This window comes from Mastigoproctus giganteus, chromosome 8 (assembly GCF_048544385.1).
Source record: "Mastigoproctus giganteus isolate SK-2022 chromosome 8, ASM4854438v1, whole genome shotgun sequence".
In the NCBI taxonomy this organism is placed as follows: domain Eukaryota; kingdom Metazoa; phylum Arthropoda; class Arachnida; order Uropygi; family Thelyphonidae; genus Mastigoproctus; species Mastigoproctus giganteus.
In genome coordinates this window covers 111183007-111209661 of record NC_143582.1, presented here as the reverse complement: position 1 = coordinate 111209661, position 26655 = coordinate 111183007, and the positions used below count along the sequence as shown (strand labels likewise).

The following is a 26655-nucleotide window of genomic DNA, read 5'->3' as shown; positions in this document are numbered from 1 at the left end:
CACTCAGCTGTATCTATTAACCAATGACAGTGCTCCCCAATGTACATCATGTCAAGTACAACTGACCATTCACCATTTTTTAGTGGACTGTCCCCACTTTCAAAACATCTGCTGAAACACCTTTAAATCAATTGCTAATACATAGTCATCAATAAATTTATTGCAGATTCTTGGAGATGATCCTAATAAAGAACTGTTTAATTTCCTAAATCATATAGGAATATATCATAAAATATAGTTATATTAATGAAGCTGATATTTTGTATTCACCATTAGAAAGACACAATGTGGCCCTTGCAGCCTATGTGTCGTTAAATTTGACAACAACACAAACAGCTGTAGGCCGGAGACAGAAAATGAGCATGACTCGTCACAACCAAAGAGGTTAAAAACCATTTCCTCTGCGACCGAGTCTCCTGCATTCTTAATAATGCACTCATTATCAGAACAGCCTCTTAGTAAACTATCCCCCCTTTCTAATCCAAAAACACTTGGAAAGTATTGCAGGATCTTCCAAGATGGTTAAGAGACTGCAATCAGGGGACTTACTTGCAGAAACTGTCAACCGTAGGCATTCTGAAAAACTCTTACAAATGACAAACTTTGCTAAAATTCCAGTGAAAGTAACTCCCCATGCAACCCTAAATACATCTAAGGTATTATGTCTAGTTGGGACATTTTGAATGTGACAGATGAAGAAATTAAAGAAGAGCTTCAGGAACAAAACATAATTGCTGTCAAAAGAATCATGATCAAAAGAGACAATATACTCACGCCTACCAGAAATATTATTCTCACCTTTAACAGTCCAAACCTACCCTTATCAGTAAAAGCAGGTTATGTACTCTGTAGCATTCGTCCTTTCATGCCTATTCTGTTGCGATGTTATAAATGCCAAAAGTATGGCCACTCTCAAATGGTATGCAGAGGGAACCCAGTTTGTCCGAACTGTGGATCCTCCGAACACGGTCGAAGTGATAGTTCTGTGGAAGATATGACCTGTCCCAACTGCAAAGGCAACCATCCTGCTTAAACATGTGAGAGGTGGAAAATGGAGAAAAAAATTGTCAAATATAAAGTTGAAACAAAGTTAGTTATCAGGAGGCATGATCTGCCATTAAATAATTCATGTGGTTATTTTATGGCTCCACTCCTATTAAGATAACCATGCATTTCTACTTAAACTGGTAACTCCATTATTTTTGTTGGCTCAGAATTCAAACTGTATAGGTCTTCACACTTTGAGCCACCCTTGTGAAAGGAAGCTGAAGAGACCTTTCTCTTTTGCAACTTATTTTAAAGTAATTGGCTAGATTACATCAGCCTCGGGCTCTGTTCACTTTTAACTACAGCAGTTTCTCTTCTGCCTTCTTTTCAGTTGTTATAAAATCATTTAACTCCAAATCAGTATCGGAGTAGAGTTCTAACCTTGTCTTTAAAACTCGTGGGAAAGTAGATGCAAAATTTTTATTCAGTTTACAGCAACCTGCATAGGTATTCAGTTTTTTGGCAGCCTGCATAGGATTATCATAGTTATGCCATTTTTATCCAGTGGACCGATATGGTTCATCCCTTTCCTTCTAATGTTAACATATGTAAAGAATTCCTTGTTACTTTTTTTTTTTAAGCACCCTTAGCCAACAACAAGTATGTTGTTGGCTAAGGGTGCCAACAACTTCATAATTGTTGGCTAAGGGTTCATAATATGACAAACACACATGCAGAATATTCATACTATTCCCATTCTCACAAAGTAATCATCCAGTTTTGCTTTGAACTTAGATCTATTGGCTCCACCACATTGGGAGGCAACTTGTTCTAGTGTTTGACAACCTGCTGCCTATAGTTGAACTTTGATTTTCAGTCTTCTGTTTTTCTCTGAGATTTTTATATTTGTGTGCCATGGTTCATGTCTCACCTACAACAGAGAAAAAACCTTTCTCATTTGTGTTATTCAATCCCATCAGTGTCTTTTACAACTCATCTGGATTTCTCATTAGATGTCTAGTTTCAAACTTTGCAGCCCTCACCATCTAAGCTGTTCTTCATGTGTACATTGCTTTGCACTGTACACATGAAGAACATGCCCTCTCTGGCAGTTCTACATCTTCTTTTAGGTGCAGTCTCCACACCTGAGTATGATATTCCCAATATGGTTTAACCAACTCCTTATAACAAGGGATAACAATATCCTTCTCCCTACTAGTAAAGGTCTTATACAGTGGGCCTCAACTTCCGATAACATTGATGTCTGATTCTCAGGAACTGATTTACCTCCATAAGATCTTTTATTTTAAGGACCGATGATATCTGCAGGAACTGATTGCTTTCCGATATAGCTGGAATGATGCATGGTTGGAAATTTTCAGATGCGTGGCACACAGAACATCACTCATATGATTGTTTTCAACCATTTGGCCCCAGGTGCCAAGCGATTCTGTGATCAAGTGACTTTGCTCTGAATTAGCACTCTTTCTTGATGTAGAAATCATTTCCTTATTTAAAGCATTTATTAACACACAATTAAATAATCTATAGTAAAGAAAGAAACTACTAGATTAAGAAGGAAAGCAACCTTCTCTTTCCCTTTTATTTTCTTGTTATGTATTAATTACTAACCTCCTAGTGCTTGGTCACAGGTTGGCACTGCTTCCACCTCCACATGGCAGGGGCCAGTAACCTAGAAGGGGAAAGCTCTCCCTTCCAGGGCAGAATGAAGCAAACTGACTCCAATACCTAGAAATTCACTGGGTCAATGGACCCAAATAGAACTCACCCAAGATATGAGGAATTGAGTTCTTTCAGAGATACCTCAAAGGCAACCAGAAAAGGTGATAGAAATGACTCTGTCTCCACAAAGAGATTAAAAACTGACGTTAAAGCTTTAAATTCTCCAACATATATTATTGTACATTCAAATACTGAGAAAGCAGTAGGCCAATTTTCACCCTTTCTCATACAAAAGACTCTTGAGAGTTGTCAGCCCACCAAAACAAGTTAAAAGACTAAAATCAGGCGATATTTTGGTAGAAACAGCCAATGCTAAACACTCCAAAAGATTATTACAAATGACAACCTTTGCAGGAATACCAGTAATGGTACCCCCACACAATATATTAAATACCTCAAAAGGTGTCATTATGGAATGGGACCTTCTAAATGTGCCCGAAGAGGAAATTCAAATGGAGCTTCAGGAACAAGGAGTCATCAGTGTTAAAAGAATTACAATTAAATTTTTCCTTGCACCATGTAGCTAATAATAATAATAAAAGAAGGGATAATCACTTTCAACACACCGAAACCACCCAGATCAGTAAAAGCAGGATATCTACGCTGAAATATAAGACCGTATATCCGAAATCCTCTCCGTTGTTTCAGCTATCAGAAGTTTGGTCACTCACAAACAGTATGTAGAGGAAAATTAACATGTGCAAACTTGAGAACATGCCACTTCTATTTGCACAGCTGGAAACCATAAATGTATAAATTGTAAAGGGGAACATACTGCATACTCAAGAGAGTGTGAAATTTGGAAGAAGGAAAAAAAGAATACAAAAATACAATGCAGAAAATGGAATTTCATATCAAGAAGCTAAAAAGGCGTTTGCAATAAACATAGCCCCCGGCGCTTCCGTAGCCAGGTGGGCAGGAGCAGCAGTGCATAGCACACACTTCTTGATTAGACCAGGGTTCGAGCCCGTGACCACCAAATACAGAGGATGCGGAAAGGTTAGGGAATGACCACCGCATATCCCCGGAGCAATATGGCCTTAGCTGCTAATGCTCCTAAAAACCAAATAACAAAACAAACAAAACAAATAAACATAGCAAACAAGCCACCTTATGCACAGATTACCAAAATCAAAAAGATTCTGGAAATGAAATTACCTAATCCATCTCAGAATGGGTTCGTGAGTTTTACACACCATCTCCATCACAAAAACAACAAGAAAAAATTATCAATACAGGTAATACATGAAAAAAGATGGCAGAACAAATGGACACAGAGGTAAGAAACCAAGGAGAGCAACCAGTTCTCGAAATTTTCACTGAAGAAGAAATGGAAACGGGTAGACCATATTTTTCAAAGAAAGACAAAACCAAGCGAAAACAGCCCCAAGGAAGCAATCCGAGGGATCATCCAACCCCACATGACAGATATGATTATCCAGTGGAACTGTCAAGGTCTCTGCTCAAGCATTAATGATGTTAGAGACCTCATCTCCCAGTACCATCCACTAAGTGTCTGCCTACAAGAAACCTATTTAAAAGCACAGGACAATAGTATAATCAAAAATTATACCACATATAGAAAGGATCGCATAACGAATGGGACAACGCGAGGAGGAGTCGCAGTATTAATTAACAGATATGTACCTTCTCAAACAATACCATTGAACACACCATTAGAAGCAGTCACAGCCCATCACTACCCCCTAATCAAGAATTCCGATTTAAAGGTTTGGAAGAGCTGATCACTCAGAATAGACCAGAAGGGAAAGCAAATTGAAAAATTAGTTGTTGAGAACAACCTAATGATTTTAAATGACGCACACACATGTATTTCCACCTTCCATCAAAAATCAGTTCTGCAATAGACCTATCAATCTGTTCCCTAACGTTGTTCCCGATGACACAATGGAGCATGCACGAGACTCCATTGAGCACGGCTACTACCCCATAATTTTGAAAATCATGAAGAAAACGCCATGCCAAGCCAGTGGGCACCCCAGATGGAAAATATATGATGCAGATTGGGAAACATTCAAAATTCAAAAACATTTGCAAAAATCCAACAACAGACAATCTAATACAATTCAAGAGAGCCAGAACTAAGGTCAGGAAAGTGCAAAAAATAAGCAAAAAGCTGCTTGGATGAAATTTGCATCCACTATAACCATTTCCATACCAGCTACACTTATCTGGAAAAAGATTAGAAGGATGACAAACAATTCTCAAATAAGCCCCTCTCCATTGCTAAAGTGGAAGGGACAGTTGGTTACAAATACCTTAGATATAGTCGATGTTCTTGGTGAAAATTTTTCGAATACATCTGCTAATTGTGCATACTCGACTGCTTTCAAAACGTACGAGAATGAGGCCAAAAAAATAAAACTAAACTTTTCTAGCAATCAGTGCAAACAATACAACTTGCCACTCATAGTAGCAGAACTAAAACAAACTCTGCTACAGGCGAAACACAGTGCAGTCGGTCCTGATCAAATACATTATGCAATGATACAACAATTAGATGAGCAATCCCACCTTTTAGAGAGATATATAGCTTAGTTATACAGGGTGTCTCAAAAATATTGGTACAAACGTTTAGGGGGGGTCGGTAACATCTAAAGGAATGTGAATCGCATAGGAACCCATAACCGGAAATGTCACCGTAAGTCGGTAGACGGTGCGGTAGTCGCCGCATGAAGAGCATGCATCGATATACGAACTGTGAGCTGGCAGTCATGCACCTAGTGTATGGATTAGCAGAGGGCAATGGACGAGCCGCTCAACGAATTTATGGAGAACGCTTCCCAGACAGACATGTACCGGACCACCGTTTGTTTGCGCGTGTGCATCAAAATTTGTGTAATTATGGGTCATTTAGAGGCAACAGGAGTAGTGCAGGCAGACCACGTTCGACGCGAACTCCCGCCATGGGAGAAAGTGGAAAATGCTGTCCAAAATAATCCTACTACCAGCACATGTGCCGTTGCCTCTGCCTTAGGAGTGTCTCGTTGCAGTGTACAGCGTGTCTGGGACGATGATTCCTTACACCCCTTTCATCTCCAAAGGGTTCAGTTACTGCTCCCCAAAGGTCATCCTGCACATGTGGCTTTTGCGCAGTGGTTTCTCCAAGAAAGTGTTCAAGACTTGAATTTTCCAGCCTATGTTTTGTTCACGAATGAGGCTTATTTCACTCGGGAAGGCTTATTCAATCAGCACAATGCTCATGTGTGGGCTCACGACAACCCACATGGCAGCGATGTTGTGCCCCCATGCGGCACAACATCGCTGCACAATAAATGTGTGGGCAGGTATGGTCAGTGAGTGCTTAGTCGGCCCATACCTGTTACCATCCCTTATGAACTCCGCTAAATATCAGATCTTTCTTGAACAAGTTCTACCAGGGTTACTTGATGATGTTCCAGCAAATATGAGACGCAACATTTGGTTTCAACATGACGGGGCGCCTGCCCATTATGGAACGTAATGAACGTATAGATTTGAGGGCCCCCATTATGGGGGCCCTCAAATCTATCGTGTATGAATCGCCTGTGGAGACAGAAATGGATCTCGTGGCGAGACTCATCTGCACTGCTGCTACTGTCAAAGAAACTCCGGGTGTGTTCAACCATGTCTGCCAATCCATGCTGCTTCAGTGTCACGCATGCATCGTGTCTCATGGTGGAACCTTCGAGCATCTGTTGTAACATCATGAAATGCATCGATCTCATACTCCATTGTTAATATTATGTCAAATAAATGTTTGCCGCTAATTACTGTCTTGTGTCATTTCTGCTTCCCGTGACGTTTCTGGTTATGGGTTCCTATGCGATTCGCATTCCTTTAGATGTTACCTACCTCCCCTAAACGTTTGTACCAATATTTTTGAGACACCCTGTATAGAGAAATTTTCAACTTCCGAGATCTTCAAACGAATAGCCTAAAAAACAATGTTATTGGGTTCACAGTATGTTAATGTCTCTGGAGTGGGGTACATTGCATTGCATTGCTACGTGCGTGGTTCGAAATGCGGTACCTATGAATATTTACATTAATTTTTTGCAATTAATGTTCAAATTTTCGATTTTGTTGATACTTGAGAAAAAAAAAAAAAAAAAAACTCATAAATCCAGGAACTTGTAAAGCAGGAACTGCCTATACTTTGAATTATGAGACAATAATTTTTTTTTTTGTGTGGTGTTTTGCAAATTCCAGTCAAGCAAAAGCATCTTGTCTTTCTTCTGGGCAGGCCCTATTCTCACATATCTGTGAGATGTCAGCAACAGGTGACTAATTTTGTCATAGAGCTTTGATTTCACTAGTAAAAAATGAATAGCTGACAAAAATACGATGTTCATGATGCATCTGCGAAGTGAAACACTATGAGAAGCTGGGGTTTCAATTCTGGGTATCAGCAATCTTAAATTCTAAAAAATACAACAATAAAAAAAATCCTTTTTTTTTTTTTTTTTTTTTTCAGATGCCATGTTCAGTGTTTTTGTGAAATTGAAGGCATGACTGAAGGAAGGTTAAGTAGAATTAACCAGCCTTGGAGTGTTATGGCCTAAGTTGTCGTTGCTCCATAAAAAAATAATCAACCCAACTAATCTTTGCAATATTTAAATAAAACATACTTGTTAATATGCCATTTGGTACCATTGTGTATATATGCCTGTCTAATATGCCATATTGGGAATCTGTGTTCAACTAAAGTTTTACGATTAGAAACATTGCCTTGGGTCTTTTATGAAACAAAAGAACCATGTCTCTTAAATACAAAACATAAGCAGATACTTATCAATCTAAACATATGCTTAGCATGTAATGTAGCAAAAATGACACATTTTTATCCTACCTCAGTTTAGGAGAGCTTATACTTTGAGATTAGTATGGGTTATTTGCTGGAGTAGGTTACGATATGCACAGCTATGAATTTTCATGACATTGCAAAATGTTGTTTGTGACCAGATGACATCAAAATATAACTCAATGCTGTTTAAGTGTCAATAGAAGAGTTTATTTATTCTAATGTATTTATTTTATTTGTGAGAGTAGTGGTAAATAGTATTTGAATTAGAACATTTTAATAATCACAATGTCCATTCTGATTTATACTGCTGTAGTTCAACCATAGCTCTTAACTTTACAATGGCAAAAGGTTTATACCTTCCCAAACCATGTTACATGGTTATGAAAAGCTGCTAATCACTGATCTAAGAAACATAGTGATGGACAGTTTTATCACAATACTAACAGAAGAGATAGTAGGGGTGGTGAATATTCCCACTTTGTAATCACATGTTATAAATGAGGCATTATGCTTTTGTTTTGCCTCTTATCTGGATAAGAATATTTCAGAATTTATTTTTTTTTTTAACATGAATGCATAGAGCTTAGTTTTATTTTATAGCATTTGGAATGCCATTTTGTCTTCTGTTCCAGTTCAGCCACTGGAGTGAAAATGAACAAACCTAACAAACAAATGATAAAGATGAAATATTTATTTTCTAAATAAAAGTACTCTTAATCTAACATAATGGGTATTTGAAAAGTTTTATTTAAAAATTCTGTTGAAATAAAATTTTTGACTTTCTTATTGATCTATATTCATACTAGCCTAACATTTTCAAGTGACTGAAATTATTTGTACTGTATTTATTTTCATATAATTTATTTTTTATTTGTTTTTATAGAAACTGGTGGACTTTTTGGTCTGGCAGTACGACTTATGCAGCTGTTCAGTGAAAACAAAAGGTATGTGTGTGAGTGGAGAACAAATTTTAAAAAGCTTAAAGTTAGCAATTGAAATAATATACATGAAGTTTGAACTTAAAATTTATGAAATACTGTAATACCTTGTGTAACGCAGTTTTGATCAGCACGGGTTTTGCTACAACGTGATTTATAATTTTAAAACAAAAACAAAACGGTTTATGATTTTAAAGCAAATCTGAATGTCAGAATCAGTTGTCAGCTGTAACTGCTACATTGCCACATGCAACAGTGCTGCGTGTGGCAACGTTCCTGCATGCAGTTCACACTTCAATGTTGTATTAGCGTAGTTTGAGGACAGTTGTGTTAGCTTGTTATTGTCTCAGTTGCTTGTGGTTGTATTGACTATCTCGTGGTTTGCATTGTGAAAATTATTTTATTAATACAGTAATCATGAGTGAAAAAAGGAAAGGCCAACAAGATAGTGCATCAAACAAGCGTAAATGGTTATCACTAGAACAAAAACTTGAAATTATATAGTCACAAAGATGGTGCATCATTTGCTAAAATAGCATGTGATAAAGGAATGAAGAGTTGTCTGTTAGAACTGTAATTAAAAACAAAATGAAAATTAAAGAACATGGAATAGCCACTTCATGATATATGACAAAAGTGACTTTTAAACAAAGCACTTCTACTATGGATCATATGGAATGTCTTTTAATGATTTGAATCGAAAACTGCAACCAGAATAATATTCCTTTAAGTCAAATGACCATTCAAGCCAAAGCAGCAAACCTGTGAAAAGTGATAAAAGAAAACGTAAAAGATGGAGATTGTACTACTGAAATTTTTCTCCCAAGTCGTGGATGGTTTTGTAACTTTTTTAAAAAAACAAATGGGACTTCACAACATTCAAATTGCAGGCGAAAGTGCAGACAATGACGCTGCTGCAAAATTCCCCAGTGATTTAAAAGATATTGTTGAGAAAGGCAGCTACAAGGATGAGCAAATATTCAATTTAGACGAAACGGGGTTATTCTGGAAGAAAATGCCTTTGAGAACACTTTTTGTTCTCAAAAAGTTGCAGAAAGGACACTTTTATTAGGAGGAAATGCATGCAGTGATTGTAAATTAAAGCCTAAGTTTGTTTACTGTGCTGAAAATCCACGAGCTCTCAAGGGATGTGCAAAAAGCACACTACCTGTTATGTGGTGTTCAGACAAAAAATCGTGGATAATGCGTGCATGGTTTGAAGATTGGTTCACACTTATTTTTGCCCTACAGTCAAACAGTATTGCCAGACTAACGACATAGATTTTAAAATTTTACTCTTATTAGACAATGCCCCTTCTCATTCCAGTTTCATCGGTGACTTGAATGAAATTGTTTTCCTACCACCCAACATGACATCATTGTATGGCACAGTGTTTTACCACACTGTATTAAAGATTCTACAGAATTCGAAACACAGATTAATAACATTTCCAAGAACGTCGCTCAGCTTGGAAATGATCTTGGATTTGAGAATTTAAATGCCACAGATATACACCAATACATGGAATCGCATTTACAAGAGCTTGATGATGAAACTCTTCTGCAAATTGAGGACCAGCTCCATCTTCATACGAAGATGAAGATGTCCACAAGAGAATTTTCATTAAATGATCTTTTGACACTGCTCAAGAAGGTTGAAGATGTTTCTGATTTTGTTATGGATACTGATCCTAACATCGAAAGAAGCTCTAGAGTTCGATATGTTATAGAAACATCCATAGTGAGAAACAGAAGAAAAAGTGTGTACAAACTTCATTGTTTAACTTTTTTTTAAAACAATAAAAAATTGTGGCGAAGGTAAAGAAAGCCCACATGAGAAGCACACAAAAGTTTGATAAATTTACCGGTAAAAGTACTTTGCCATAACGGAACTTGTATTGTTGCTCACTCGGTAAACATACAGTGGGTGCTATCAGTCAGGAGTAGAAATTGAATCCTATGAGAGCTTAAATCCCTCCTGAAGTGGAGGGGGTAACCTGACCTTTTTTCTTTAGAATCACTGGTGGACTAGGGGATAAATTGTTTATTAAGGGGAAAAAAAGGCAAAGGTAAAGGAAGCCCACACGGCAAACTTCGAAAAAGTTTACTGGTGAAACTACGTTACGAACATTTTTTACGATGCCAGAACTTCCGATATGACTCTGTTCGTGATTCTAAAGAAAAAAAGGTCAGATTACCTCTCCCCCTCTCCATTTTGGGAGGTTTTCAAGCTCCCATGGGATTCAACTTCTAATCCAAAGTCTAACATCCACAGTCTGTTTACCAAGCGAGCAACAATACATATGCCATTACGGCAAAGTACTTTTACCGGTAAATTTCATCGAACTTTTGCATGCTTTCAGTAATAAACATTTCTAAAAATATATGTTTTTAATTTTTTCGTACCAAATAATAAATGATTGGTCGCTGGTAAGGCATTACAGCATAATTAAATGACGGCAAGGCAAAATAAAAAAAAAAATTTTTTTTTTAAATAATCCATTATATGTAATAATGTATTGATTAGCACAGTTTTCTAAAGCGCGGTACTTCCTTGGAACCAATTAACCGCATTATACAAATATATATATTTAAACTGTTATATATATTTAAACATTATATATATTTAAACTGTCTGGTAGTTTAAAGAAAGTTTTAAATTAATAATTATCAGAGTTTATCTGGTCATAAAAACACAGGAGAGGATGGAAGTTCTATTTTTTTTATGGTGGAGTGTTTGTTATGGTTTTTTAAATTGAGATAGACATGTATGGTACTTAATATGGCTACCCCCTACCACCACCATCACCACCACCACCACCAATTACACACTCAGATTAGATCACAAGAAATATTTAGTAAAAAGCTGTACTCTTGCCACCTACAAGTTTGGCTTGTGATCCTTGAATATTTGTGACTTCAATAGTATTACCTGCTTAAAATTTGCAAGGTATTTTGAGTTGTAATGGCCTGAGTTTTGACTAGTTAGATTGGTCTCTAGTTCTGTTGACAGAATCAAAATTGGTGCACCACATCTTACTTGTGACATTTTTAAATTGATCTGAAATTTTAAGCTTCTTCCTGTAAAAGAAGAACATCAGTAATCACCTTCAGTTACTCTCACTTGCTTTTCTGTGCTGAGCCCTATCATGTTTTAAGAAAAATTAGCAATTGTTAATGTTTTGCACATTAGTATATTGTATATAGCCCTGTATCGCATTATAGTTTTAAATTAATAATTATCACACTGTACATATATACAGTGTGATAAGCAGTGATAATGAATCTGTGATTTAAATGTATGAGGGGTGGGCATTAAGTATAGTACTGTACCCCTTATCTAGAAAGCTTGGAACCAAAGGCTTTCTGGATTTCAAGTCCTTAGCAAGAGAAATTAGCATGTTGTGAAATAATAATAAAAATCTTGTTAAGACTTTTAATCATTTTTAACATATTAGCCTGAAATGAAATTTATCTAGCTTTTCCTAATTTTTAACATGATATGATGACCTAAACAAGCTTATTTATTGTAAAATATTGTTTTTTTAAATTGCTGGTTAGCTATGATATGAATGTGTTTGTATTTACCTCTTGTTTTCACTACAAGCAAAAGATAAATCTCTTTATTATTATCTATATTTGTGACATATTACACAGTAGCCCATCAAATGCCAACTTGATAGGGGGATCATGCTGTGAACATTTTATTTGCCCTAAGTTTCATTTTCAGCCATTTAAAATGAAATATCTGTTTGCGCATGTTGACATAATTGTTCCAAGTTATCCCTTTGTGAGGGTTGGAGGGAGGAAGCAATTTCTGTGTGACACTGCAACTATTGATGGCAGTGACACAAGCCGACCGGGCTAGAGTAAATGCAAAAACTTTGGGAGGTGCATTATGGCCACAGAAGCAGATGCGCCAACAACTAACAAAAAAAAAAAAAAAAAACAGTGACACAGTAACTATTGATTGTTCTGCAGTAGCAGTACTTGTTCCCTAAATCTTCTTATATTTATTGTTGGGGGGGGGGGGGATGATGACCAAAAATATACCAGACCTTTTTACAAAGGGTGATATTCTTACTTCTTATTTAGCTATGCTGTAGTCAGCTATTTTCATTTAAATAGTGACCACAAATGAAACTTTCCTTTCAAACAAATGAATGTCCTTTTTTGATCTCCATTTGATAATACTGAAAGTAAAACTTATTTATAGCATAAAATGTGATGACATTCAATATTGCAGTTCTTTTCAGAAAGATATAATTGTTATAAGCTTCTTTCAATAAATAAATTGTATAACATATTGTATAACTAAGCAGAGTTGGATGATAGTGCCATCTAAAATCAGACATTTGCAACATAACGTTTTAATTAGCTTTAAAAACCCACAATTGCATTGTTTTAACTTTAAAAAGAAAAGTACATTTCCCCATTGTGTTACGGGGGAAAAAAATCTTTGCTTTTGTTTGACAAGTACCCCTTCATTACACAAATTCCAGGGCATGCTGTCTTTTAGCAGTTATTGCTATTCTACATGCCATTCTGCATTTCATAGATTGAAAAGTTGTGTTCTGTTTACAAACATTTAGAACTGGATATGTTGCAAGCAACAGATACCATGGAAATAGGAAACCTCAGACAGGACTTATGCAATGAACGATTTGGCACTGGAACTTGGACAACAAAAAAAGTAAACATATGCTGTTTACTGTTTGTCAGTTTTCCATGTGCAATTACTGTATTAATATATAGTAACACAGTTATTATATATTATTATATTATTATTATCGCATCTCTAATCGAGGTGAGATAGGCAAAAAAAACTGAATGTATACAGTAATTATTCTGGGATAAGTCTTGTTATTTATAAAAATTGGTTCTTCCTACATGAGGTGTGGTGTTTGCTGTTGTCAGTGTAATTTGTGTATTTGCAATAAACTGCATTAATTTTTTATATTCCTCTTCTGGGACATGATCATCCTGACATTATATCTTAAATCTTTGTATAGTGTAGTTAGCGTTTAAGGCCAAAGTGGCACTGGTGGTTTCCTACAGCTCCATAACCAGTTCTCTTGTGTTGAATATAGTAGACTCTCTAAAGACTAGATAGTGTGTGAGTGATACGTCGTTTGTGTTGTTCATATGGCCTTGTGGCCTAGAAGTCTGTGGAATACCACCAACCTCTAGTTGCCGTACTAGGTGCAGGGAGCCAGGACAGATAGTAGGGAATAGATGCTCTGGGAGGGCCCAAAAAAAAAAAAAAAAAAAACTGAGAGAGTTTTTGTTGGAAGAGAGCATGGGGTGACAGTCTAAGTTTTGAATAGTAGGTGAAGGCGAAGAAGGTGGATGATAGGAAGGCTTTCCATTAGGAAATTGGAAGAATAGGAGACAAAGGGGCATTCCTGTGAAGGCAGCCCATTCTCCACATGGGGAGGAGACTAAGTGCAGTAGAAAGTAATTAAGGTGGTAGGACCCACTAGATGAAGTTTATGGAGTAAGAGGTGGTGATGGTGGTGGAGCAATGCCCTAGGGTTCATGAGAAGGGTGATTAATTCTTGACATATAGACATGTATAATATCTTATGTATGGCAGCACCAGAATGTTGGTTCAACTCTGCTGAGGTACATTATGATGAATACACAATGCTCTAAGGTGCCTCCATAGCCAGGTGGGCAGGAGTGGCAATGCGTAGCACATGCTTCTTGATTAGACCGGAGTTCAAGCCCGTGACCACTAAATACGGAGGATGCAGAAAGGTCAGGTAATGACCACCGCATATCCCCGGAGCAATATGGCCTTAGTTGCTAATGCTCCTAAAAACCAAACAACAACTCTCTAAAAGGCCAAAATTTTTTGTAATGTTATATGTGTGTAATGTGTGTGTTGTTTATGATCTTAGTCATCAAGAAGGTGATCACCTAGAAAGCCTGCCCAGTACCTATCTGCATCATGGGGAGTTGGGCCACAACTAAGTTTAAGCTAACCAGATGGGTCATAACAACACATGGAGGTAGGTAAAATTTTACTGATCTAATGGTTCCAAAAGAGGAAAAAGAAAGGAAGCCATACCCACTGGAAAGAGTGTGAAAAAAAAAAAAAAAAAGTTTTTTTTTTTTTTTTGACACAAATTGGAGTGCGCACTCATATTTAAAGTGGACAGTCTCGCTCGCACTCATGCAATCCATCATCACCCTCACTCATCACAGTAATCTGAATATGGACAGCACACTTTTTTTTTTGCAGGTTAAGTTTACCCACTTTCTGTCATAAAGAGTGATTATGTAGGTATGGTTATGCATGCAATACATGCACACCATAACATACAGGTACATTAACACTTCAATTTCACAACATACATTCCTGCAGACACTGACATTCAGACATTCTGCTGGTTAAAACAAGTAACGCGGACATAGTAGGGCTTACGAAAACGTGGTGCCACCTGGAAATAGGGGATGATGAGTTTCAGTACGGCTTGTATAATGTATTTAGGAAGGATAGGGTAGATAGAAGGGGTGGTGGTGGTGGTGGTGGGGTAATGCTTCTTATCAGAAGCAGCCTATGTGCGACGATAGCTTTCCTGGATTCAGACGTTTCACGTACTAGTATAGAATCTGTATGGTGCGAGATAGTTGGAAACAAAGGTATAATGCGAGTAGATAGTTGGAAACAAAGGTATAATGCGAGTAGATAGTTGGAAACAAAGGTATAATGTGAGTAGGAGTAATCTACAGACCAGGTGATTGTGAATATTATGACGAAAGCCTCTACATGCAAATGGAATGGGCAAGTAAGCGTCAATGTCTTATTATGGATGATTTCAATTTGCCTCTAATTGATTGGAGAAAATGGGAAGAAAACTCGACATGTAGAACAAAATTTTTAAATCAGCTAGATGACTATTATTTGTATCAACATGTCAGGGAAAGTACTAGAGAAAAGAATATCCTAGACCTCATCATCACCCATGAACCAGATGACGTAACAGGGCTGACAGTAGAGCAACCAGTAGCAGGAAGTGATCATGGAGTCCTACGGTGGATGATGAAGAGAGAGGTAGCAGTAGTAAAAGGCAAAGGAATGGGTTATAATTTCAGAAAAGGAAATTACGATGCCTTAAAGTGCTACATGGCCTCTATTAACTGAGTAGATATCTCACAGAGAACGAATACAATTTAACTGTGGTATGCTTTTAAAACATTAATCACAGATGCCTTGAATGCATATTTACCATTAAAAAAATACTCCACGATGAGGGTTCCAAGTTAGATGAATAATGAAGTTGCCACATTACTTGAGCAGAAAAGGGTGGCATAGAAAAGTTAGAGCAATAAAAAGTACTGAAGCCTATAACAGCTACAAGATGATCTGTAATAGAGCCACAGAAAAGGCAAAGGCAGTTTATGAGAAATCGCTAGCAAACAGAGCAAAAAGTGGGGATAAGGAATTCTTCACATATATAAATGCTAAGAATAGCAGGACAAACCAGATCGGACCTTTACGTAAGGGAAAGGGATAGTATTAAATACACCAGCTGCCATTGCAGATGAACTCAACAAGTATTTTGCATCGATATTTACAGAAGAAAAACCTTTTGTGGCAATGGGAAATTGTGGGAGCGAAGTTGAAAAATATGTAATTAATGATATTGAAATTTCGCAAGATTATTTAATGAAAAAACTTTTGAGCCTACAGGCCAGTAAGGCTCCTGGAGTTGATGGAATATACCCTATAATCTTAAGGGAGGCGGCAAGTGAGTGGATTGAGCCATTGAGGCTAATTATGTGAGCATCAGACTCTGGGGAGATTCTGTTGGATTGGAAAAGTGCCAATGTATCTCCCATACGTAAGGGTGGTTCTAAGAGTGAAGTGTAAAATTATCGATCTGTCAGTCTGACTTCAGTGGTAGGAAAAATCATGGAGGCAATGATCAAGGGTGGAATTCAGGATCATTTGGATAGAATTAAAATTCTCAAGGATACTCAGCATGGTTTTGTAAAGGGAAAATCATGTTTAACAAATCTGGTTCGCTATTTTGAAAGGGTCACTCATGAGCTGGATTTAGGAAATAATTTTGACATTGTTTATTTAGATTTTAGCAAAGCTTTTGACTCAGTCCCACATGAGCAGTTGCTTTATAAGCTGGAACAGGTTGGAATCACTGGGAAAATCCTTAGATGGATATCAGGATGGCTTCGGGGCAGGAGGCAGAGGGTTGTGATAAATGGCTATGCCTCAGATTGGGTTGATGTAAGAAGTGGGATTCCCCAAGGATCAGTATTAGGACCACTGTTGTTTTTAATTTTCATAAACGACATTGATGGAGGGATAGAGGACATGATGTCTAAATTTGCAGATGATATTAAAATTAGTAGACTGTCAAGCTGAGCTTCTTCAGAGAGACCTAGATAGACTTCAGGAATGGTCAGAAAAATGGCAGCTATGCTTTAATCCAACAAAGTTTAAGGTATTACACCTGGGAAACAGTAATCCCAAAATAACTTATTCACTTGGTGGAGTTCAACTAAACCCAGTACTGGAGGAAAGGGACTTGGGTGTTATGATATGGTCAGACATGAAATTCTCTGAGCATTGTAAACAGGTTGCAAGGAAGGCCAATGGTGTCCTATCAATGATCTATTGAACATTTACAAGTAGAGATAGGGATGTGATAATCCCATTATATAAGGCGTTTGTTAGACCCACTTGGAATACTGTGTTCAAGTATGGAGACTGCACCTAAAAAAAGACATCGAGCTTCTTGAAATGGTGCAAAGACGGATAACTCGCCTGATGAGATCGGCAAAAGGGTGTCCTTATGAGGAAAGACTTCGAATATGTGAGTTGCAGAGTTTGGAAACTAGACATATTAGAGGAGATTTGATTGAGGTGTTTAGGGCTCTGAGAGGCATCAGTAAAATGAATGAGGACGAAATTTTTAAGATTATAAATGATGTTAGAACTAGGGGACATAAATTCAAGTTATGGAGGGAGATGTTTAAATTGGATTGCAGGAAGTTTTATTTTAGCCAGCGAGTTATAAATTACTGGAATAAGTTGCCTACATGAGTGGTAGAGGCTGACAGTTTGAGGAAATTCAAAGGTCATCTGGATAGTACCTTCGGCTGAGGGAAACGCATAGGATGATAGGTTTAATTTCCTTTTCTTTTATTAATTAATAGTTTTTTTTTTATTATTTTTTTTATCATTGTTTTCATTTTTTTTTTTTTATTTTTTTATGGCTGGTGTAGCATAAGCCATAGCCTTTCTTGCTCCATGCGGCTAGCGCCTCCGTAGCCACGTGGGAAGGAGCAGCAGTGCGTAGCACACGCTTCTTGATTAGACCAGGGTTCGAGCCCATCACCACTAAATACGGAGGATGTGGAAAGGCCAGGGAATGACCATCGCATATCCCTTAGCAATATGGCCTTAGTTGCTAATGCTCCTAAAAAAAAACCAAATAACAAACAAAAGCACCATGTGGCCATTACTAATACTACATACATACAAATTTGTCTACATCTATTTTCAACACACATTTAGACAAAGAGCATATGTAAAGCTACACACACATACATCAGCCTCACTGCACACACTCACACATGGAGAGTGTGTGCAGTGTGTGCACAAAGAGCATACATGCAGGCATCTCCACACATTACTTCAAAACTCATTCATACACAGATACAGAACATACTGCAGATACATACACATATCAAGTTCACAAGCAAGCAATCACACATCATCATCATCATCGTCATCATCACCAGCCATTTTCAATCTGGAAAGTTGTTGGAGAGACGAAGGTCTCTCCAACAACTTTCCAGTTCTTTCTGTTTTGTGAAATGATGAACATCTATTTACTGCTCACGAACTTTTGAATTTAATCTGCCCATCTCCATTGTTGTTTTCCAGTTTTTCTTTTAGCTCCTATTGGGTAACTTTCTGTTATTTAAGAATGTCCTTTACTTGAGTTTGCTGCCTTGTGTGTTTCCCTTCTTATCCAACAGTCTGATTCCTGATATAATTCATTCCATTCTTTGCTGTGTAGTTTTCAGCTTCTCTTCTTTTGGTGACTGTCCAAGTTTCACTTCCACAAGCCATGGTGGGGAATATCCAAGTATACGTTGGTTCATTATTTTATGTTTCAGGAAAATTGGGATATTGCTCCTCAGTATATATATATATATTTCCTTTCTTGACTTCCAGCCATTTATCAATATTACAGCTAATAATTTGTCCAGGATAAGTATATGAATGCACCTTTTCAATTTCTGCTCCTTCAATGATTATATCCCTTCCTCTGGCATACTTGATCATCATTACTTATTTTAATCATATCCATCTTTAGTCAGAAATCCTTACTAACTGTGCATAACTGATTAAGATTTTCCTCAATTTTTTTGGGATTGTGGCTTATGATCACAGAGTTATCTGCAAATCTTAAATGTTTTACGTACTCTCCATTCACATTGACTCCTTTCTGCGATCAGTCCAATCTTCTGAAATCTTCAAGGGCAGCAGGAAACAACTTTGGAGATACTGTGGCTCCTTGTCAAACTCCTTTCTCAATTTTAAATTTGTTACTGTCTTTGTCTAGTCTAATAAGGGAGGTAGCATTCTCATATATTTTCTTCAAAATCATAATGTATGGGATGTCTATGCCTTGTCTTTCCAGTGCCCAAAACACTGCCTTATGCTATATGAAGTCAAATGCCTTTTCATAATCCACAAATCCCAGGAAAAATGGCGTTTTATATTCATTTGCTTTCTCCATTAGCTGTAATATTACATGAAGGTTCCATAGTTGAGTCCTGTCTAAAGCCAACTTGCTCTTTCGGTCGGTTGATTCTCATCAAGTATTTTTTCAAATTTGTTAGTAGGGACCCTTGTGAACAACTTCTAGATGTAGGGCAACAAGCTAATTAGTCTGTAATTTCCAATTTCTGATTTATCTCATTTCTTATGCAGCAAAACTATGATTGCATTATTCAACTCCTTAGGTGTCATGCCTTTTCTAATGTATTTTGTGAAGAGTCTTGCCAGTTTCTGCGTCATGTCTCTTCCTCCTAATTTTAACAACCCTACAGTAACTTCATCTTCACCTGGGGCTTTTTGATTTTTTATTTTCTTAAATGCATGTCCTACCTCATCAAGAAGGATATTGGGTATGTCGTATGTCTTTCTAATTTGTGATCCATGTTCTTCATTGCCGGTATCGTTCCCTTGCTCCATATATAATACTTTGTCTTTTGCTATTTGAATTATGCCTTCTCTGCTATTTATAAGGACACCATCACTATTCTCCAGATTCACTATCATTTGTGTTTCTATGTTATTGCTCATGACTGCTTATTTAAGTCCTTTGTTTTCCCCAAATGCTTTTCTACTTTATATTAAATCTTATGTCCTCTCCGATTCTCTTTCCAACGGCTTTGCATAACTCAGTATACTCAATTTTGTCCTTGTCAGTGTTTATCTTGCTCTTCATTTGTCATCTTCGGTTCATCACAACAAGTGTTTCTTGACTAATTTTTTCTTCTTTGGATTTCTTTTTACCTATAGGTTTCTTGGGCTTTATCACTTTCAGAAAGTTGTATTCCTTGTGGATATCTTTGTCTTGAAAGGCCTGCAGAAGCTCAAACTTGTACCTAAGTTCGAATACATTCTCCTAATCTGTTATCTCAAAGACCTTCGTATTATTTACTCAAGTCAGTTTTTTCCTTTCCTTACATCTATATCAAGTGTGCATCTTACCATTCTGTAATCACTTCCAACATTTACCTTATTCAGGATAGTAACGTTCACAATATATCTTCAATTAGCCAATTTCATTAGTTGTTAATCCATTTCGGCTCTTCCATGTCCACTTTCTGTTCACCCTTTTCTTGAAAAAAGTGTTCCTTACTGGCATTCTTCAAGATTCTGCAAATTCCACAAGTCTTCATTTCTTTCACCAATTCCAAAATTTCTTATAGTTTCAATTTCTGTGCTGTTTTTTCTCTTTCCAACCGTAGCATTGAAGTCTCCCATAATGATGGTGTAGTGAGTTTCCTGTTCATCTAGAAGTCTCTCTCAGTTTCGGTGTACATTTCGTCATCATCTTGGCTCGACGTTGGTGCACATATCATTATAACCGTTAGTTTGTACCTCTTCGAAATCCAGAGTAATAGTCTTGATACACTTGGTGATTCCAAAAGTACATCACCATGATATTCTTTTTAATATCTTTATGGACCAGAAGACCAACTCCACCTTCACTCTTTTCACTGTTTTCATTGGTGTACAGCAGATTTCTGCTTGATAAACTTGTGATTCATTTCTTCTTCTTGTTTCAACCAAGCCAGTGATATTCCTTTTTGTCCAGATATATCATTCCCAACATTCCCAGCACGTTTCCAGCTCTAATATCCTATCTTCACCGATGAGTGATCATATTTGTAACATGCCAAATTCAGGTTCTGTGCATAGCAGCCTAGTCATACCCAGAAATTCTTTGCACCCTTTGCTTCCACTCTGATCCTCTCGCTGCCATAAGAGAGAGTGGGGACTGAGGACCATTTGTTTCATTGTGTTGTCATATTTAATAAAGTGCTGGAGGGTTTCATGTTTTCCTCCATGCTGACCAGACATCTTGAAGGAACCACTCTACATGTGCATTGCCACCAAAGTGATGTTAACAGGGTTTCCAACGACAAGGTGTGCATGAGTGGATTTTAGGGAGACAGGTCAACCTGACTTATCCTAAATCTTCTAAAATAAAAAAGATATTGGATCCATCAGTCTTTTAGACTGAGTGTCTGATAACACAGAATGCCTGTTCCCCTCTAAGTCCCATACAGTCACACACATTAGGTCCCATACAGTCACACACAATAGGTAATCCACACTGAGCAGGTAAGCAAGGGTTGTGTAAACAGGGCCCCAAGATTCAATTTGAATAGCAAGTCCAGTTGTGTTCATGTGAGAGTGGCACCTTACAGTTGCATTGTTGGTCAGATCAGCATAGTTTGGAGTTCAGCTTGTTATGGTACATGGCTATAGCTTGAGCACATGATCACCCTTTCAGTGCTTTCTAATATTCTTTTGTTCTTGACTATTTGAGTTTTATGATACCAAATTTCAGCCCCATAAGAGATGACTGGGATAAAGGGAGCTTTATAAATGAGGGGAAGAGTTTTTCTTTTTCAGGCCCCAGTCTAATCTGCTAATCTTGCATATCATGGTTTGCAGTTTTGGATTTAGCTGAGTATTTTAGGTGTGGATAAAATGAGAGTTTTGTATTAAAGATGATACCAAGGTATTTTAACTCCTGGACCATCCTGATAGTAGTAGTACCAGAGATTTTAATTACAGGTTGTCTTCTGGGATGGGGGGCTTCCTTTTAGCAAGACTGGATTTTTTTGCTGACTGAGATTTGTATTCCATCATCGATTATGATCTTTAGGGTCATGCAAAAGCAAATCAATGATTTATTCACTTCCAAATAAACACCATGGAGTTTATGACCGTCCATATTACTTTTAGAAACACAAATAGGGAAGATGTACAACACTTCTGTACTCATACCAACGAAATAAATATTTATGTAATTCTGTAGAGGAGTAGTACTTTGTTTAAAATGAAACTAAATCAAATATATAAAAAAATGCCTATGCCAGACTAACATTTAATATATGTTAAGAAATGACACTAGGCATTTGTAAGCTTGCATCCAGTCCTGTAACTTCTCTAGAGTGGCATTTGTCTACTGTTCTATGGTGGCATGGGTGTCTGCCCTCAATGATAAAAAGGTCATCGGCAAAAGCAAAGTATCCATGGGGGAATGGTCTGTGTTGAGAAGCTTGTCAAGTACTATAATCCAAAAGAATGGACCCAGCACTGAGCTATATGGACAACCCTTTGTTACTCTTCTGGCTGTTTCTTAGTATCTGGTTCTGGCTATCATATTTCTGTTTTCAAGATAACTGCAGATGATGATGTAGAGGTTTGGTGGCACATTTTCATGGCAAATGTGCTTACACAGGATGCTAGGCCACCACAAGGCATCAGATGCACCAGCAAAGTCTACATGTGTGGCTAACATATATTTCTGTTCTGTGGAATTTACTGCATTTAGGGTTGTTACTTCACATCTGAAATTTCCAGGCTTAAAGCCAAGCTGCTCTTCTGAGTGCAGAGCTGCTTGCTGGTAATGGACAAGTAGCTGGCTGTATGTCTCTTATAGTATGAATTGGAACTTTTTTTTTTTTTTTTTTTTTTTTTTTATGTAAACCCCAAACACGAGAGGTATTAGAACCTATAGTAATTAGTACCGTGCTTGGGTTGGAGGTTGAGAAGACGACAGAAGATATTTGTTGACATTGGACTTGAAATTCTGTAGACTGTGATTTTCGGGAAATATGTATGAAGGAAGGTTGTTCCAGAAAACTGCAGTTGAATGAATAAACGAGCAAGATGAAAAGTTGGTTCTGTGAGTTTGAAGTTGGACAGTAAATGGATGTTGGCTGGTGGTGGCATGTGTTCTGACTGTTCTGAAAGAGAGAGCGGGAATTATAGAAGCCAATTCAGAAGAACAGTGCCCATGGAAGTATCTGTAGAAGAGGCATGCAGCAGAAACAGTACCTCTATGAGACAGCAAGTGGAGAGACTCTGTTAGAGATGAATCATGAATTAACCTAACTGCCCTCTTCTGAATGGAATCAAGAAGCCTGAGAGAGGTTTTTGGGACACCACCCCAGATGTGGGAACAATATTCCATGGCAGGGCGGATTTGCGATTTATACAGAGTGAGCAGCTGTTTGGAAGAAAAGTAACGCCGAGAGCGAAAGAGAAAACCAAGTTTTTTAGATGTAGAGGAAGCAATATTTGTAATGTGCTTGTGCCAAGAGAGATTAGAAGTCAGGGTAATCCCCAAAAGAGATATATCATTTTGTATAGAAATCTGAGTGTCACTAAAGATAAGCATAGGAGCAGAAGAATCCTTTTTGCGAGATATAAGACAAGACTGAGTTTTAGAAGGGTTGAAATCAACTAAGTTGTCTTTGCCCCACTGGAGAATTACCTGAAGATCGGCATTTAAGGAATTGGTAGCAGATTTTTGAGAAGTTGAAGCTGATTGAGCAGGACAAGGTTTCTCAAAATGAAAAGTGGAATGCAATGTGCTATCATTGGCAAAACTATGGATAGCATTTCTAGTCAATGGAAGAAGGTCATTAATATACAAGAGGAAAAGAGTGGGGGAAAGAACTGAACCTTGGGGGACACCGGCATTAGTGGAGAAGTTAGAAGACAGAGAGCCATCTACCATCACCCTCAGTGAGCGATCAGAGAGAAAACTGGATAACAATATTACATAAAGACAGTTGGCAAACCATAAGATGGAAGCTTTTTTAGAAGACCTTTATGCCAAACACAATCGAAACCCTTTGAGATGTCAAGAGCAACTACTTGTGTTTCACTGAACTTTTCCATTGAATTAGTCCATAAATGGGTAACATAAGCCAGAATATCACCAGTGGATCGACACTGACGGAATCCATACTGGCGATCGTTGATCAGACGGAAGGTTTCTAGGTAAGTTTAAGAGTTGGCGGTTAATTGATTTCTCCATTACTTTAGAAAGAGTAGAAGTAATTGTGATGGGACGATAATTGGATGGGAGGGAATTGTCACCCTTTTTAGGAACTGGCTGGATATGAGCAAATTTCCAAGCAGAAGGAAAAACACCTTTGGAATAAGAAAGTGAAAAAAGCGGCAAAGAATAGGAGTAAGTTCAGGAGCACAGGTTTTGAGAACAAGTGGAAGAATACCATCGGGACCTGGAGCTTTCTTAGCATCAAGATTCGTCAAAATCCTTCTGACATCCTTTTGACAGAAGACCACAGGAGGCATTGACTGGAGCGTGTTGGGAATGGTGGGAGGTGTTTTATGAAGATCATTAATACATGAATCGGAAGTAAAATGGGATGCTAGCAGGTCAGCTTTATCCTTGGTTGAAGTGACAACAGAACCATCTGGTTTGGATAGAGGTGGGAGCAGAGATGGGCAAAAGTTGCGGCCAATAGTTTGATAAGAGACCAGAATGCTCGGCTACCATTAGGGCGAGAAGCAAGTTTTCTACTCTTAGTCTGTTCAAACTCTAGATTGGACTGATTAATAACTTCTTTACAATTGTTGCAAGCTTTGGTGTAGACAGAAAATGAAACTGGAGAATTAGAAACAAGCCAATTACGATATGCAACATTCTTCTCTTGAACAGCCTTAGCACATTTATTGGAAAACCAAGGTTTAGATAAAGGACGAGATTTTAAAGTGGAATGTGGGATAAAAGATTCCATTCCTGCAAGAATAATTTCACTGACACGATCTGAGCAAACGTTGACATCATAAGTTTTGAAACAGTAATCCGACCAAGGAAAAGAAGAAAAGAAGTCTCGCAGGTTATCCCATTTTGTATTCTCGTAATGTCAAACAACACGAGGTTGGGAATAGCCGTGAGATAAAGGTTCCATTGGAGAAGAGACAATCACCAAATTGTGATCTGAAGTGCCAAAAGGACCTCTTACTTCGACCGTGTACTTAGAAGTGTTGTTTGTGAGAAAAAGATCAAGCGTATTGGCTGTATGATTAGGATTGTCTGGTATTCTTGTAGGTAAATGAACAATCTGTGTAAGGTGATTAGTAATTGCAAAAGCCTCAGCATCTCAGCCAGCTGGGTCGGTGTGACTAGAAAACAGAAGACAGCTGGAGTTGTGAACATTAAAATCACCATGGAAAATTACCTCACTGTTGGGAAAGTTGAGAAAGTCAAGTTGCAAAGAGAGGAAGTCAAAGAGTTCCAAGTGATTAGTGGAGTTGGGAGAACGGTAGAGACAACAGATGAATTTGACACAATGAGATAGAGAGATTTTAAGCCAGAGAAGATGAAAGAGAGGAGATTCCAAATTACCAAGTCTCTGACAGGGAATATCAGAACAGACATGTGCACAAGTACCACCTTTAAGGCGAAAGGAATCATACAGCAAATAATTTGGGCATCTGAGATGAGTAGTAGTTGAATCAACCGATAACTGAGATTCTGTCAGAAAAAGCACATGAGGTTTGGCAGACTGCAAGTGGAAATTGACATCGTTAAGATTAGAATGAAGACCACGTATATTTGTGAAATGAATTAGGAAGTGCTTGGGAGTGCTAGCAGATAAGCTTGCTCTATTAGTTTGACACTTCATGGTGTATTCAATAGTAAGAAAAAGAGGGTGGGACATGCTGTATGAAGTAATGAAATTTTTGGATATGGCGTACACATCATGGAAGAGATAGGGAAGGGTTGACCGGAACTTAGCTCTAGAGACTAAACATGGGTTCCACCACTTCAAGCTTCCAATAATCAAAGTGGTGGTATTGCACCGGTTGATGAGTCATCTACCACCTAGTACTGCCTGGTAACAGAGGGGGCGGTGTTCCTCCATGTGGTGTGGAACGCCACACCGCGACCCCTGCTTACATTGGTTCACACCTGGGTGGTCACCCACCATGTACTTGTGCACGGAGGTTATACCAAGGATTACTAACAATCCTACCATCGTGAAGGTGCAAGCAGAGGATTTGGCTGTCACAAACCAGCCGGACTTCGCCGAAATTGGGTCCACTTGACTTGAGTGTCACCCGAATATCAGTTCCATCAGCGTTTTAGACTCCTAGGTAGCAGGTACAGCTTGTACAGCAATACTAGTATGTCTTTCCAGAATATTACCAAGCACTGGTATTAATGCAATAGACTGGTAAGATCTGAGTTCAATAGGGATTTCCTCTGTGATTTTCAATATCAGTGAGTATGGCTTGTTTCCAGGGAGCAGGAAACATTCTCTGAGCAAGTCAGTGGTTGTAGAGTTAGAGGAGATAGTTAGGGGAGGCAAATGCAAATTTCTTGATCGCCTTCACTTCCAACACATCATGTCTGGGTCATTTTTTGCATTTGGTACAGTCCATAGCAGCCTTTAGCTCTTCCTGGGAGAAGGGAGGTTCTACTTCCAAGCTGTACCATAAGAGGGGCAGATGTTCTGTTGAGCTGGGTTCAGAACATGTTGTTCAGCAGGGAATAATACATTAAGTATGTTTGCAAGATTGTTCTCCCAGGTAAGGATAGGGACACAATCCATGGTATTGGTAGTATT

General features: G+C 37.9%; 1 protein-coding gene across 4 annotated transcripts in view; it reads left to right on the top strand.

The window, feature by feature from the left end:
- qm (geranylgeranyl pyrophosphate synthase quemao) overlaps nt 1-26655 on the top strand; it is a 262140-nt gene that overhangs the window by 177196 nt on the left and 58289 nt on the right. For all 4 annotated transcript variants that reach the window (XM_090379637.1, XM_090379639.1, XM_090379638.1 and 1 more), the window contains exon 7: nt 8421-8481. In XM_090379637.1, coding sequence (XP_090235763.1) covers nt 8421-8481 — 61 coding nt within the window. The remainder of the gene's footprint in view (nt 1-8420; nt 8482-26655) is intronic.